The following is a 15421-nucleotide window of genomic DNA, read 5'->3' as shown; positions in this document are numbered from 1 at the left end:
CATAAAAATAAAAGTTGACGATCCGGATCCGATGTTCGGTCGCAAAACGCTACAAAACGGTTCGGATTTCTTTTGGAGGGTTTTGTCTCGGTCTCACTTTCGATAATGGTTTTGGATATTGCGCGATCTTTGGTTGGCAGCTTTTGTCGGGTTTTCGCGGCTACGTCATTTGGGCCTTTACATATTGCACGTATAGCTGTTCAAAAGGTTTGTTGGTTTTCCGTTTTTTGGAAGCCCGAAAAATCACTCAAGTGCAACTTGCCAAATAGAATCAGCCGCCAAGTGGGGGAGTTGGGCGAGTATGTAAGTGGATGGATGGCTGTGTGTTCGCAGATTGCCTAATCTTACATAATAGTCCGAACGGAGTTCCGACCACCGTTGCCGGCTGAATTTCAGAGTCTTATATCTTTTGCGGACTATGGTTTGCAGCTCTTCGCGATGCGAGCAGGTGTGAAGCGAAGCGCGGCTATTGCGGATCTTTATAAAGTTTTCCTCCATCCATCCACACATCCAGCCATCCAATGGGTTGCACAGAGGAAAATCTAGCTAACGAGCGCTATTCTCAAACAATCACAGATGTGTTGAAACAAAGATCCTTGCATAAAAATATAGGTTCTTTATAAGTTTTGAATTTGAATTTAAAAGACTGACAGGACTTACAATATGGATCTCTTGTTTGCAAGATTTTTTCCCTGTGTAGAAGAGCACAGGCAACCACCAACCGCATTCTCGTGGCTCTCAGGGCTCCCCACCTGCTGCTGGTTGTGAAAGAATCTCTTGGAGCCCACTTGAGATGATTCCATTTTCTAATTTACTTTCGTTGTGATTCGCCGTTAGAGCCGCTTTGCATCGCGGAAGTCGCAGGAAAACGGGGAGTCGGAGCAGCTGCTGGGTAACCCCTTACCTTTTGGCCAAGGTCAACGGCACCTAACTGTCGAGTGTGGTCTGCGGATTAGGCTCGTTTAATTGCCACCGTTTGCCAAGCGTGTCTGCGTTAAAATACTAATCACTAATTAGTTACTTGGCACTTTAAGCGTTGTGAAAGGCTCGTCCGCCTCCCGACCACTTGACCCTGGGACAATTGCTTCTCCATGGACAATGGCTCGAAATCCACATCCACGCAAGGGCAGCCCTTTTCCATCGAGCGTGACAACACGCTCCTTCGATCCGCATAGTTGACCCACATTGCAAAAGATCTTTAACCCCACTAAATAGTATTGAATCTATAGGATCAATAAGGAAACCCTTGCTATTAAATAAAGACTCTCCGACGTTCCTTTAAAAATAAATCCCAATAAATCCCATAAAAGTCCAGATGGTTCTTTAAAGTTTAGCAGAATTATTTTTATTGTGATTTTTTCCTTCTGTTATATATATGTTTTTTTATTTTTTAACCCCTTCTCACACATTTTGTTTCATACATACGCACGCGCATTTCCAACATAATCAGGCATACAATAGAACATTAGATCTGGTGCCAGGGGTTTAATACAATATATCCTACATTTCGATAAGCATACACTTTACACACGGAAATTCATACAAACTCAAATCAATCGATTTTCAGAGACCGATCACGTAAACAAACATAAAGTTTTGCAAAACATACCATAAAGTAATCGTGTGTTATTGTTAAATAAATAAAATAGTTTTCTTAGCTACATTAACAAAATCGTTTCTGTTGCTTATTTTATACATGCTTTTTTTGTCATTTTTCATGTCTGTGTTTTCTTCTGGGTTTTTTTGCATAATCATTTTGAAAATTTTATTGCATTTTTTTGGTATTTTTCATATAAGTTTTGAAATTGAAACGGCAAACGTTAAAACCTACGCATTTACACAGACAGTTAAATTTTTTTGTGGCTTTTGTTTTTCGTTTTTACACAATTATTTGTTAAGTTTAGTTAATTAAACATATGCGTTTCTTGTAGCTGCTAGATTTTTGATATTTTTGTGGCATTTTTCCATTTTTGCGGATTTTCTCTCGTTTCATCTGGGGGTTAGGTTAAAATACTAATTAAAATCGCGTCGCCTGCCATGATTGTAATGCTCCTCCTTCGGCTCCTTGGGCGCTGGAGGCATGGTGGTGGTGTTGGTGTTGGGTGGTTGTGGGTGGCGTGGGTGGTGCCCGCCTAGTAGCAGCACTTGCTGCGGTTGTTGTTGGCGCCGCTGACCAGCTTGCAGTGCTGCATCTCCGAGCGGCGTGGGCGGTTGGCCTTGGCCTGGAAGTCGCGCACCTTGTTGGCCCGCTTCATGGCACTGCGGCAGAGCTGCTGGTGCTCCTTCTTGTTCTTGCTCTATGGATTGGATAGAAAGGATACATCTATTAGAGATCATACACTTTTACCATTGTACTACGTGTAATCCTTACCTTCTGGCTCTGACGAGCCAGCGTCTGCTGCTTCAACTGTACGGCCGCATGGCTATCGAAGCGAGCGTTGGGGGCACGCTGCTGCTCCTGGAGAGCCTGGCGCTGATCCTGCGGCTCAGCCTCCGCCTCGGGCTCCTCCCGCTGCTGCGGCACTTCCGTCGACACCCCGAGATCAAGATTAACAAAACTATCGGTTCCCTCCTGGGTGGACCTAATACTATAATAAACGGACATGCTGCAAAACGAATAGAGGGGCCGGAAGTTAGTCGAAGGTCAATAAGTCCAGATGGGTAACTAGTATTTTGCGTGCGTTTCGGCTGTAAATGGCGGTTGTTGGTGGACGGGGGTAGGATGTTGGGATGGGTGGAGACTCGTATTGTGTACTATAAAGATCACCAACCTTGGATGCTCAATCAATAGATTCTCAAATGGTGATGTTTCCATATTGATTGGCCCAATCGAGGTGAAGCATGGTGGCGGTGTTACGTACCAGGACTCCTCCATCAGCACGTTAGCACCCTGGCCGTGATCCTGACCCTGGTCGCTGCCGCTCGGCGAGGCCACGTACAGCGACTGGGTCAGCGTGTCATGATCGCCGGCCCCCAGGGCGGGCACACTTCTGGGCGGGCTGAGGGTGCTGATGCTCAGCGGCCGGGAGACGCGCGAGCGTTGCAGATAGTTGCGCTGCTGCTGCGGCCGCGGCCCACTGTACAGGGAGCGCGAGTTGACGCCCTGCCGGCGGCGGCAGCTGAACGCTGTGCCAGTGGTCACGGTCACCAATGGAGAGGAGGCGGTGGAGCCGCCCCGCGGTTGAGACACCTCCACCACGGAGAGCTCCTCCTCGGAGTCGCTGCGCGGCGGAGAGTCGTCCTCCTCGTCTGCAAGAGGAATAAACCGCATTAGTTTAGCACGAACTATTACGAAAATACATCTTAAAAGTTACTTGATTTCTTAGACATGGATTTTGTCATTTTAACACACATTTTCAGATTAAAACTGTTGAATGACCTGAATAACATGACTTTATTTTCAATGCAATTTTCAAACATAATCATATGAATCTGATTTTAGTGAATCTGATTTATCAGTATATTTTTCTTTTTAATTGCCTACTAACCTAATTAAAGTCTTAAAATTGGCTAGACTTGACAACTCACCTTCCTTCTCCACAATGTACCATTCGTCCTCGTCGAAGTCCTCGTCGACGATCTCGCTGGAGGGCGTCAGCAATTTGGTGATCGCTGGCTGTTGCTTCCGCTGCTGCTGCTGGTTGGTCCGCTGCTGCTTGCCACGCCTGTTCTTGCGCCTCTTGCCGTTGGAGGCGCGCACCGCCCCACGACTGCTGCCCGCTACCGAGGGCGTCGAGGAGGTGACCTCAATTACATCGCCTGCAGCGGGATCGCTGGTCGGGCCGGGATTGGAGCTAGAGTTCGAGTTCGAGGCGTTGGGTCGGTTCTGGGCGGGATTGGCTTCTTGGCTAATGGAATCGGATGTAGCTGATCCAAAGAGATACGAGGCGAGGCTGCTTAACATTATACGGGGTTAATGCGGCTGATCCGGCGGTAAAGTGCGCTGGCTCTTTATTTTTATTGCTTCTTGGTTGCGGGGTTGCTGAGATCAAAGATGCGCTTTTCCACTCGGATTTTCGTGGGCCTAGTTTCACAGTTAGAGAGACGATGTGTGGGAGATTGCTTATGTTGCTGTTGGTTTTGTTCCTTGGATTTGCTTGAACGTTGCTCAGTCTTTTATTTAATTCTTTTTGTATTTGTTTCTGTTACTTGTTTGTACGCTGTTCTCTTGTCTTGTTTTTGTTTCTTTTTCTTCGTAGCGTAGAATCTGCAAGTGGAAAGGAAAGAGAGAGTGGGGAGAAACGTGAGAAATGAGCTTAGCAAATTGTGTGCACATTGCGTAATCGCCAACCACCCCTCGGAAAAGTCCCCCCTTTTTTCCCAGTAAGCCGCTTGCTTGCGTGGGCGCACGCGGTTCAATGGGGCGGCTACTTAATTTCATTTAATTGCCCATACGCTGCTAAGTGATGAGCAGCAGGATTTTATTGAGTGCATACCTCAGTGCTTGGGTATTTGAAAAATTCCAAGACAAGATAATGGTGGGAAAAAAAAAGTTATTCAAGTAATTTTAGAAGAACTTAAGGTCTTGCAAATTTGGCTTGCATAGGAATTCAATTAATTTGATTTATTTAGCTTTATATACAAACAATTTTAGAGTATTCAATGTCTTTCAATCCATCCTTGTTAACAATTAATTTAATTGCCTTTCGTTGAAACTCACTTATTCGACTTAAGTTTAATGGATGTGCGAATACGAAAAACGCAAACGACAAGTTCCCTACAAAAGGATGGCAATTATTTTTTATTGCATCACTTGGATGCTATATTATAAATATATAGCTCAAGCGAAATCAATGCAAATGGGCTTTCGAATTCGATTGCGAAAGTGAAATTCTCCCAACGCAAATTAACCGAACGTGCCAATTACGTGTGATTACATTAATCAGATTTTTCTTCTGTAGCACCGTGCTGACAACTGTATAATAGACTGGCCAGTGCCATAAAGTATCGCCGCACTGTCCATTAAGTTTCCCAGTTGATAGTTACCCCCTTTCCACCCAACCCACCTCCCATCGCCCCCAATCCCGTCCGATTCCAATTGGAACGGTGTGCATGCGCCGAGCTTATGATCGAGACAATTATATATGGCACACACACAGCAGTTGAGCCGTTTGCCTGAACACTAAGTGTGTACTGCATATATGCAATTTGAATCGGGCTCTCGTCATGACAATAGAAAAATGTGTATCCGAGCATATATCTCGCTAAAAGATGAAATGAACTAAATCGGTGGTGCACTTGGCAAAATGCACAGTACGTAGATAAAGCAATGGAAATTGATATTCGTAGAATAGTTGTATTGTTAAGGAAAAGTTTAGGTTTTTTTCCCCAGTGCATTTGGCTGATTATCGCATCGTCATAAAGATGCCAGCAGCTCGACTGGCATATTTTTGTCGATCAAACTGCGCGCACGGAAAACTGAAAAACAAATGGAAATGAAAATGGATCTGAAGCTAAAGCTGGACTTGCAGAGACAATTGCCGGGGCAATTTGCAATTTGACCTCAAAGCAAAAACGTGAAAAGCCACAGAAACTAACAAAGTGAAATCTCCTGCAGCAGAGACACAAAGCGTACGAAAATTGGGTTTGATGAGGCAGTCCAAGTCGAAATGTCAGCGAAAGTTTGACAATCAAATTTGATGGGGGGCCATTGACTTGGACAGCACAAATAAATTCTGATAATTGCCATTGGCAATGGTATGATGCCTCTTCGATGAGTTGCAGGAATACAATAAACATTTAGCCACTCAACTTGACCTCAAAATGCCAGGCCATATTTTAGCACATTGAAGAATGCACATCTAACCGAAAATAGCGGCAAAATGTTTTGCATTCGAATTGCATTTGCGTTGCACAACCGCGTTTGCCGTGCAGGCATTTTATAAATAAACACGTACATATAGAAGACCGATCGAGGGCTCTCCTTACTTTTATGGCCGACAGCTTACAGCACCCTTGATAACCCGTAGGATTGATTGGTCATGGACCCCGCGATGCTTATACTCGACTTCGCTTGAGCTGCTGCACAGTAAGCACATTTTCACTTTTGTCACATCTGCAGCCAAATATTTGCGACCTTCGAGTGTTCAGATACAATATATATTCTGATCTGCATTATATACTCTAGTCATATATATATTCTAGGTGCATCGCTAGATACCAGATATCATCGCGCTTATTTTAGCTCAGAATTTTGTTGATTTTCCTTTGGCACCGACCTTGATCGCTAATTGGTTATATAAGTCTTAGGACATCGTTATCCACACAATGTTTGCGCTTTGTTTGCTATCGGAATAAGTTTGACTGTTTATCAGCGCCGACTAACAATAGCGAATTCGCCAACTCATTTTGAGGACCGATAAGCCGCACCCCAGACGAATTCGCCAGACAGCGTCAACTATGCTAATAATTTCTATTTGTATACTATTATACCATTGTTTACTATATAGTCTAGGTCCGATATAGCGCAGAGTCTGGCGTGTGTGGCAAACGAGCCAGCAGTCGAAAGTTCAGGCTTTGTTCAATTGATTGTTCTACATAGTATCGAGATAGTGGTGGCTCCACTATCCACGGGGGCTTTCAAGTGGGACTGGGCTAATGAACTTGAACTAATTTAGTAGAACTGACAGCAGGGCTTTCACAGAACTGGAATATCTGGACCATTAAGTCGAAACATCTTTAACGAATTTATTTATACCTCGACAAGTATTTCAAACAAAGAGCCGTATGTAAAGGTTTTTGCTTGAATACAAACCAATAGCCAATCTGCTATATATACGTTGGGAATGATATCTATATGTGGGCATATATTCATATCAGTCAAATCGTATCTGATTAGCTTTAAGCTCTCGCCCAGTCAAAGTGCAAAAGTGCCTTTGTTTTGAGGGAATTTCGTGTTATTGTTTGTTACTTGTTTTCGCTTTCTTATTATTTTTTTTCTGTTTTGGGAAAACAAAAAACAAAGTGGGGTATGGAATTTTTCTCTTTATGGCATAATGCGGAATTATGCAAGCTAGCCAAATGACGTCAGTGACGACCTTGGCAGTGCCTGAGTGACTGAATTCTGCGAATTACAGGCACTAATTGGTAGAACAATTGAAAATAGATAGCTGCGATCTGCTCACCTTATGGATGCGGAAAACTATCAAACTGCACAAGGAAAACACACACGTAGGTTCACTAAAACCACGTAGAGTCAGCCACAAAATCGGGTATTGTTTGAGGAATATATATATATATAGGTATATATATGGATATGGATGCGGATGCCACTGCAGACGGTACAGCCTAGTCGACACTCGATTGCCAACTGATTCGACGGAAGCGCATTTAAATTTCAAAAGCGGGCGCAAGAACAAAAGGTACAGTATTCGTGTTTGAGAGTATCTGTATCTGCGAGTACCTGTATCTGAAGCCGAGTGTTGCTTGTGTTTTTTCCACTGCAGTTTGTACTCGTTTATTATTTTGCCTTTTTTCGGTTGGGTATCTCACACTTCTCTTGTTTGTTCGCTTGTATTTACCTAATCTCTTCTGGGATTTTCACTTTTCTTCTTCTGCTGCACTCGATTTTCCGGTGCTGCTGCTGTTGCGTCTGCTTTCAAATTTCAAAGGCGAATGCCAGGCAGCGATCGTTGTAAACGCTGGAAAAGTATCTCAGTATCTCTCGGTTTCTTCCCCCAGAGAGCGGCGGAGAGAGCGCAACGCGCGAGCGTTTCTAAGCCCATAATTATGTATTTTTTTAAAACGCAAAAAGCCAACAAAGCCAGCGCCAAAATTATGCTCCAACCAGCTGAGCAGCGCTAAAAAACGGTGAGAGACCCGCGATCATACGTGTTGTTCGTGATTTTTGTTTACCAACAAAGCGATCGTGGCTCTCCTTCTCCAAATACAAACTATATAGCGTACAGTGTTCGCTCTCCGATCAGCTGCTCTGACGTTTGCGCACTGACACACTTTCCCGCCACCGTGCCCGCCCCCCGCCCAACCACCACGACAACTGTAGCTGTATCTGCTAGATACTTTTCTATCGCCAGACCAAGTGGCTCTTCGCTGCCAACTGGCCACGGGCCGCCCGAGTGACTAAGCTTCGTGGGGAAGGGGGTGATGGAAAAAAAATGAATACACGTCAACAAATCATGGGATTTATGAAATATGAACGGGAAACCTACTTGAGGTAGTTACGCCATTTCTTTTTCTATTAGTAAATGTTAGTCTGTTTCGATATAATTGCTAATTGATTGAGTACATATTACGAGTTTTTTGTGTTATAATTAATACAGTGCTTTTTTATGGATTAGAACCATCAAAATATGAATTTATGCCATAACTTGGCTAAAAATAATCCCACTGCGCTAAGATCCCATTTTTTATAAAGCTTAAAACACAAATTAACAATCTGTATCATTAATTTTTAAATTTTGAGAAAATTTTTTTTTTGATTTTTTTCACCTTTTGACAAAATTTGCAAAAAATGGCAAAATTTAAAAAAGTTCAGATTCGAATACAAATCGATTCGTGGTGTTTCTACGAGCACAAAAAGGTATTTCATTCCGTATTTGAACAATTTTTTGATTGTTTTTTTGGGAAAAACACTAAAAACAGATGGTGGAAATTCACAACAAAGGAAATTTTTGTAAAAACTATATGATATTGTTATTTAATAATGCCCCATTCCTTAATCTTTTCTAATCAAACGCACAGCTTGCGTAAATATGTTTACATTCTATGCTTATGATTTTGATAAGATATGATTATTTGTGTGTACTTAAATTTTTCCCAGTGCATGGGTGTGGAATACTCGCTATGGCAGAGTAGTTGGCAGCTGGCAGCTCCTAAGTTCACGCAAAAATACAGTTTCTCTGCTTAATAATTTCAAATGTTTAATGCCGAGTCACGGCTGAAGCAAAAGGCAGCCAAGCAATAAGTTGTCGGACATTGGGAACGCATAAAAATGCTAATGAACGGCTGAGAACCATTTGCAAACTGTCATACCCAGGCATTCGAATCAGTTCAGACTCGATTTCGTTGCCAGTTTGCCAATCATCGCATTATGCAATTCGAAATCAATTCGAAAAGCAATCATCAAGTGTCGGCTACTGCCTCTTTGAATATAAAGTGCTATAAACGCTATATGAGCTCATTTAAAAAAATCATTAAAAATCGGCTACTGCTTGTGCAGATATAAAATATACAGTATTCCATAGACAAAGCGTTTAAATGTTTTTTTTGGCATTCTGATACGTTCTAGACATGAATTTAAATTAATAATTATAATTTGGAAAAATACAGAAGTTAATACCCACCAATTTTTACAATAAATTTCAATTTATTTATTAAATATATTTTTTTGCTTTTTATATCGGATTGTGATTTGTTTGGAATAATTAATTTTAATATTTTTATAATTATCTCAGACCGCAACTGTTGCACACCCAAAAATTGATTCTCGTTCGCCACCCATTGAATAATTTTGTTTCGTTTTAGATAATGGGCCATAACACACAAGTGCATGTACTGATACATATTTCTGGCAAAAGCACAAACTCTCGGCCAGGTTCAAGGTTGTTTAGCCATTAGAGCAGCATTTTGTTGTGGCTTTCTATATATTTTTAGATATTCTATCATGCAACAGCTGACGGCGACAAGGTGTAGCTTTCGCACTGGGAGAACTGCAACTACAAAAGTAGCAGAGCGACGACACAGGTGCCAAAGAGCAGCAAAAAGATCGCCGGATATATATATATATATATATATATATACATATATATATATATATATATATATATATTTGTATATATACATAGGGGAAATTTATGTGTGTTTATGGCCAGCATACCCACACACAGTCTTGTGATCTCTCTCCCCATTCCGTGCCATTGGCCAACCCAAAGTTTTTATAATTAATCTTAGTCTGCACGCGTTTGGTTTATGCTCGAAAAAAATAGTATAAAAAACATGGTAAAGCAAACAAAAGTCCCCCACTTCTGCGTGGAGGTAAACAATATTGGCGTCATCGGGTGGACGCCAAGGAAACCCAAAAAAAACCAAATAGAAAACTATTTGCGCGCGGCAGCACTTTAAATTCAAATAAACAAGGTTCAGATAGAGATGGTGCTCTATCTAATCGGTAATGTTTATGCCAGCTATGTGGCTGCCACATCTTGTGTCCCAAAATGATTACAACATGCAAACAGCCAGCAAACTGGAAAGGCGGCCAGCATCAAAGGCAGTGAAGTGAACCATGGCCCAGCCCAAGTGAACTCGACTATTCCGAGCGCTTCTTTCTGGGTTATTGCGCACAAACTCCACTCCAAGTAACCCCCCTTTCTATAAGATCCCCTCCATGGAGCACAGCTTGCAGATACTACGCAGTTCGCCATTATGTGAAGTCAAATGACGAACGCCAACGCATCGACAGAAGCTAAATGCGACATCAAGTGAGGCAACTTTTCATTCGCTTTATGTTTTCATTTGGATGGACAAACATTTGTGAATATGGAAATGGAGACGCATAGCTAGCTGCCATGCATGTGAATGCATTTTTCAGCTGCACTGAGTTGAATTTTCTTATGCACTGTAATGGATACCATATGCGGTGGAATATCGTAATCATGTGCTATTGGATATTTTTATGATAAGTATAAGTATTCTATTCTAAAGCCTATTTCTTTATCAAATAACAAGTTCATTTCAGTAATATCTACAAAGCCCAGTTAATCTGCTCAATAAATGACGCAATCGATTCTTTGATGTCACAGCGACACCAACAAGCACTTAGAAAGACGCTTCACTGTACCAATGAATCGAGGTTCATTGTGTGGCGGAGCTTATCAAACAATCGATGATAAATGTGGGATTGCACATATATAATTTCAAGTTCGCGCAACTCGCTGCACTTTGGCTGTACATATTAATGGAATTTAGTTGAGCTTTTTATTATATTTGTATATATATAATTGGATGTTTTATAACGCGTAATTTCAATTAGTACGTGAGACGCAGTTGTGAGACTCTTCTTAGGCAAATCGGCTGGGCACGGCGCATATTTTTTATCACTTTGTTTATCAATAGCAGTCCGCAGGTCCAGCTGTCGTATGTGGAATTCTGGGTCAGCGCCGTCACTGGCCACCGAATCTATACTATATTCACTAAACAATCAATCAGTCTAATATTCCGCAGGTCAATCGATTCTGGCGGATTACATCAGGCGCTCAACTGGTGACTCGGAAATGAGTCTAGTCATTATGGTGACTAAAGTCGCAGTGAAATAATATAGCTTTTAGCACGTGTGCAGTTATAAAAATAAAGGGCTACACCGGAATAAAATTGGTATGCCAATTGTATTTATAAAATGGATTAGAAGAATATCTCTACTGGCTATAAAATTATTTATTTCAATTGTAATGAATGCAAACAAAACATACTTTCAAACACCTTTCTAATTAGTATTTTTCCGCCTGCGAATTATGAATTCCCTTTATAGAATTCTTTATGCAGATTGTTGACCCTTTTTCCTATCCTTTGGCAGTTTCCTTACTTCATAATCAAATTAATTTTTAACACCATTTCCATAGCGTCAGGCGTAAATATAGCACTCAAATTGACGCAGTTGTGTTTGAACGACGCCAATTAAAAGGAAGATTTATGGGCAAATATAAATAAATCGACCGCCCCGCCCCTTGCAGACACCACCCACTGGGCTTGAAATAGTTTTCCCGACCGCAGTTTGTTACTGTAACTGGTACTGTTACTGTTACTGGCTTTTCCCCTACATTCGCTGCAGGACTTTTCCCGAGCGAAGACCCTAGTTCTCTCTCTTCCTCTCTCTGCTCTCATTGCTATTTTGTTTACAAACAAATTTGTTTGACCTGCGCAGTCGGAGGGCATTTTCCCCGATGATGATTACCTAGCAACCTTCACGATGGGTCCCATTGAATGTTTTGTTCTCTCTCTGGCTGCAATTATGTGTGTATATATATAGAGGGAATACCCACCATCCTAAATAATATGTATATATATGTATATACAAAGTAACGACTTCCGCATTTGGGAAAATGTAGGCCCAGAGAAACTTTTTCGCAGCCTCCCGTTCCGCAGCATTTTTGGGGGTCACCTTTGCTATTTTTGGGCTTGCAGAGGGTGCCTCCCAGTTGGGTGTAGGGTCCGCCCCACATGTTCTTCCCCCCTTTGGAAGCGGTTTAGCTGCAAATCGATGAAAGGCCCATAGCTGCAAATCAGCGCCAGTGGAAAATGAACACGTCAGCAACCCCCAAGTAGAAAACGGGGAAGGGATTTGGGTGGAACTGCGCAGTGTGCACTGTTACTGGGCCTACCACCTGGAACCACCCCGTTTACCACCCCGAATCCGCTTCCCTACAGTACCCACATGCAGCTGCGTTTATTTTCAAGAATTATGACATAATTTTTGACATTTAGATGCGCAAGAGGCAGGGGGGGAAGAAAAAAAAACTTACACAACTCGAAAATACTAAACAACTTGAACTTGACTCCGGGTCTTTGTTCCGCCTTGGATTTTTATTGTTTGTGACCTGAGTAAACTGGTTTTGCTGGCACCTACAGTAGTTTCACTTTCTTCACGGCCATAAATCAGGACCTGCGAGGCATCCGAAAATCAGTAACCCAAAACCGAGACAAGAACACCAAGTGTTGGTTGTTTGGCCTTTTGTTTGGATATCTTTCGGATGCACATGCCTAAGTACAGTTACGGCAAGTCGGCTGACTAAATTTCTAATTATAGTCGGGCATTATCGGGTCTGCAGGGAGGGCAGGGTGCGTCCGCAATGCGTGCCATTTTGGGATTAGCCACCAGTCAGCCAGCCAGCCTTTCCTTGCTACTACAGGTAGAGCTGGCACTGGGTTTTTTGTATCTGCAACCGATGGGCTGAGTTGCGGAGAACCCCTGGGACTTTCATAAGCTATCGCTTTCATACCTGCTAATGCCGTCTAACGATAACCTAATTGCCTTCATTCCCTACTCAGTTCGCCTCAGAGGAATTGACACTGCTGCAGAGAGATAAATAATCACCGAATTGGGTCGCTAAGTAGCTAAGTATGGTTTACTTTAAATTAATAACTTTTGAAACAACAAATGATAGATTCATTTTCTCCCTGTGCATCGCTTGGACTTTCTGCGACTACGGTTACCCTTTTCGGCCAATTAAGGCAACCAGATGTGTTGGCCACGATCGCAGCGGAGCAGCCAACTACTGACTTTATCTGCCAGATACACATTTGGCTGAGTTCGCGTTGCTGCAGCAGCATCATCAGCTGTTCGCTGTTTATGTTGTTGTCTGTGGCTTTTGTTTTTCAATTTTTCTTTCATTGCCACAGACAAACAACTGGCCAGACTTGATTTATCATCCGGGACGGTTCTTCCCATTCGTTTTGGGCCCCTACTCCCCACCCCTTCGTTTCGATCCAGCACCTTCTGTTCTTTAGAGGTTTTTTTTTAGCTCTTCAGCTCGAAAAATGGACAATGGACAATGGCAACTGCAAGACCTGTTCTGCACATTTGCCGCATGATTCACTTGGGTTTTTGGGCCTGCTTTTGTGGCTGTGGAGTGGCAAGGTTTCTCCTCGAAATGCTCCCTATTTTAGTTTGCCTCTCGGATGCATCTCAACATCTGAGCAAATGTTGGCAGGCATCCAGGAGATTTTTTCGGCCGTGTTAGTTGAGGAAATAATTGCAAGGCTAATTAAGATGTTAATCAGCGAAACATTCATTGCACTTGCCAACGCCAGTTGACACTCCATGAACACACAATGATTGCACAAAAAAAATATAACTCGATCGTGGGGCAAAGTGCAGCAGCTATAAGTCTCAACACAGAGAGAAAAGTTTCTAAGAAGAGTATGAGATATTCAGAAAATCATTCCGACAAGCTCTAGATTACACGATTTTAGCAAAATTTTTAGCAGTGCACTCAGCTGGGAAATGCCAGAGATCTGAGATGTGGCTCGGATCTGATAAAGATCGCTACAAATGCTGAAAACGTGATGCAAGTCAAATTTATGGCTATTAGATGCCCAGAATGGAAATCCCCTTAACAAGAAGAAACTCGGCCGATTAAAAATACAATTGGGGGAAAAACGTTGTGTGTGTGTGTGAGTGCATGTGGAGATGGAAAACTGTTGGCCTGGCCGAAAGCCAAGGAAAACTCATACAGCCGCAAAAGTGTGAACTCTTTGGATGCGAAGGTGCAATCAGAATTTTTTTCTGCTTTTTCGTATGTATCGCTTGGCTGCACTTTGGGATGTGTGTACATGTAAATCGGCTTGCAGCAGAACTTTTGAGAAACATAGCTGAGCATGTGTTGGTGCGAGTAAGTGAGTGTAAGTGTGAATGTCCTTCCTTGGAGAAGGACTTCCGCTTCAGTTTTTTCCTGTTTTTTTGGGGGGGTTAAAACTGCACTTACTTGCTGCGTGGAGTTTATTGATCGATCGGTGTCGGAATCGAATCTACCCGTATTCTCTGCAATAATTTGCACCAGCAAGGCTTTTCACACAGTTTTCGAAATGTTTTTTAATTGCCGTGCTTATTGTATTTTGTGCTGATTACTTCCGTTTTTGCTTAACTGACGGGGGTGAGACTGCGGAGAAGAGCAGCGCTACAGGAACTCCGTGACGTATGCTAGCAACAACGACTGACGAGCGAATGATGGCAGAAGGTCTACAAACTGGCCAACCAAGCTGGTTGCCCCCCTATCTGTGTGCCTCTGCTGTGCGCTGGTGTTGGTGCGCTGCCCGTGTATTGGTGGCTCTACAGCTGAGCCCGACACACTTACCCTGTTTCTGGCTCTTTCTGCTGCTGCGCATGTGCAAGAGAGGCTCTTCGGATACTCTATCCAAATCGAAAGTAACTCAGCTATGTAACTGATGTAAACATATTGTATTGTATATACGTCTTAAAAAAGTAAATGCTATTAAGCTAATTATATAATTATTTTATGCATTGTCTTAGTTATTAGAAAAATCTATTGAATTTGGTACAAACAATAATTTATTTTGTATAAATTTGAATTTAGTGTATTAATAAACTAGTCAGTGTAGAGCATTTCACAACCACTACAATTCCTAATTTTGTTACTTTTCGTATTTGGCAAGCCTCTCATTTTCTCTTTAGCAGCTGATTTTGTTTGTATACAAAAATCATATTGCAATATATATATACTAAAAAGGAGAGAGAATAAAAGGTAAATAAATACAGAGTGGAAAAGGGGAAGAATGAGATGAATGGAAACGAAAATGGAAGTGGAAAAAAGCCAAAAGCTTAATTTGTGGTTTTGAAAAAAGTAATATCTTACATGCATTAAAGGCCAAGTACTAAAAACAAGGGTTTATTAAGTTTTTATATATTTTGTGGCTTAAAAATATTGTAGTTTTTAAAAATGGATGTCCCTGA

At 42.1% G+C, this 15421-nt stretch overlaps 1 protein-coding gene and 1 long non-coding RNA gene across 5 annotated transcripts; one reads left to right on the top strand and one right to left on the bottom strand.

Moving 5' to 3' along the window:
- Nucleotides 1-1434: 1434 nt before the first annotated feature.
- On the bottom strand, nucleotides 1435-14907 carry LOC6610780 (cell wall protein RBR3). Of its 4 annotated transcripts, none has more exons than XM_032719812.1 (5): nucleotides 14436-14907; nucleotides 3529-4207; nucleotides 2772-3249; nucleotides 2372-2606; nucleotides 1435-2297 (listed from the first exon to the last, which is right to left on the bottom strand). In XM_032719812.1, exons 2-5 carry the CDS (start codon nucleotides 3902-3904, stop codon nucleotides 2133-2135), a joined length of 1254 nt encoding a protein of 417 aa, XP_032575703.1. In that variant the 5' UTR covers nucleotides 3905-4207; nucleotides 14436-14907; the 3' UTR covers nucleotides 1435-2132. The 4 variants fall into 4 exon arrangements, with proteins under 4 accessions (XP_032575703.1, XP_032575701.1, XP_002035346.1 ...); XM_032719810.1 differs by lacking the exon at nucleotides 14436-14907 and adding an exon at nucleotides 7521-7621; XM_002035310.2 differs by lacking the exon at nucleotides 14436-14907 and adding an exon at nucleotides 7521-7621 and having other exon boundaries at nucleotides 2862-3249.
- On the top strand, nucleotides 7827-11418 carry LOC116801279. Its single transcript, XR_004361910.1, has 2 exons — nucleotides 7827-8173; nucleotides 9484-11418. It is a non-coding gene; the product is annotated as an uncharacterized LOC116801279 (long non-coding RNA).
- Nucleotides 14908-15421: the final 514 nt, after the last annotated feature.

Source organism: Drosophila sechellia, chromosome 3L, assembly GCF_004382195.2.
Source record: "Drosophila sechellia strain sech25 chromosome 3L, ASM438219v1, whole genome shotgun sequence".
Taxonomy (NCBI): domain Eukaryota; kingdom Metazoa; phylum Arthropoda; class Insecta; order Diptera; family Drosophilidae; genus Drosophila; species Drosophila sechellia.
The sequence above is the reverse complement of the archived record's forward strand: the minus strand, read 5'-3'. Positions and strand labels throughout refer to the sequence as shown.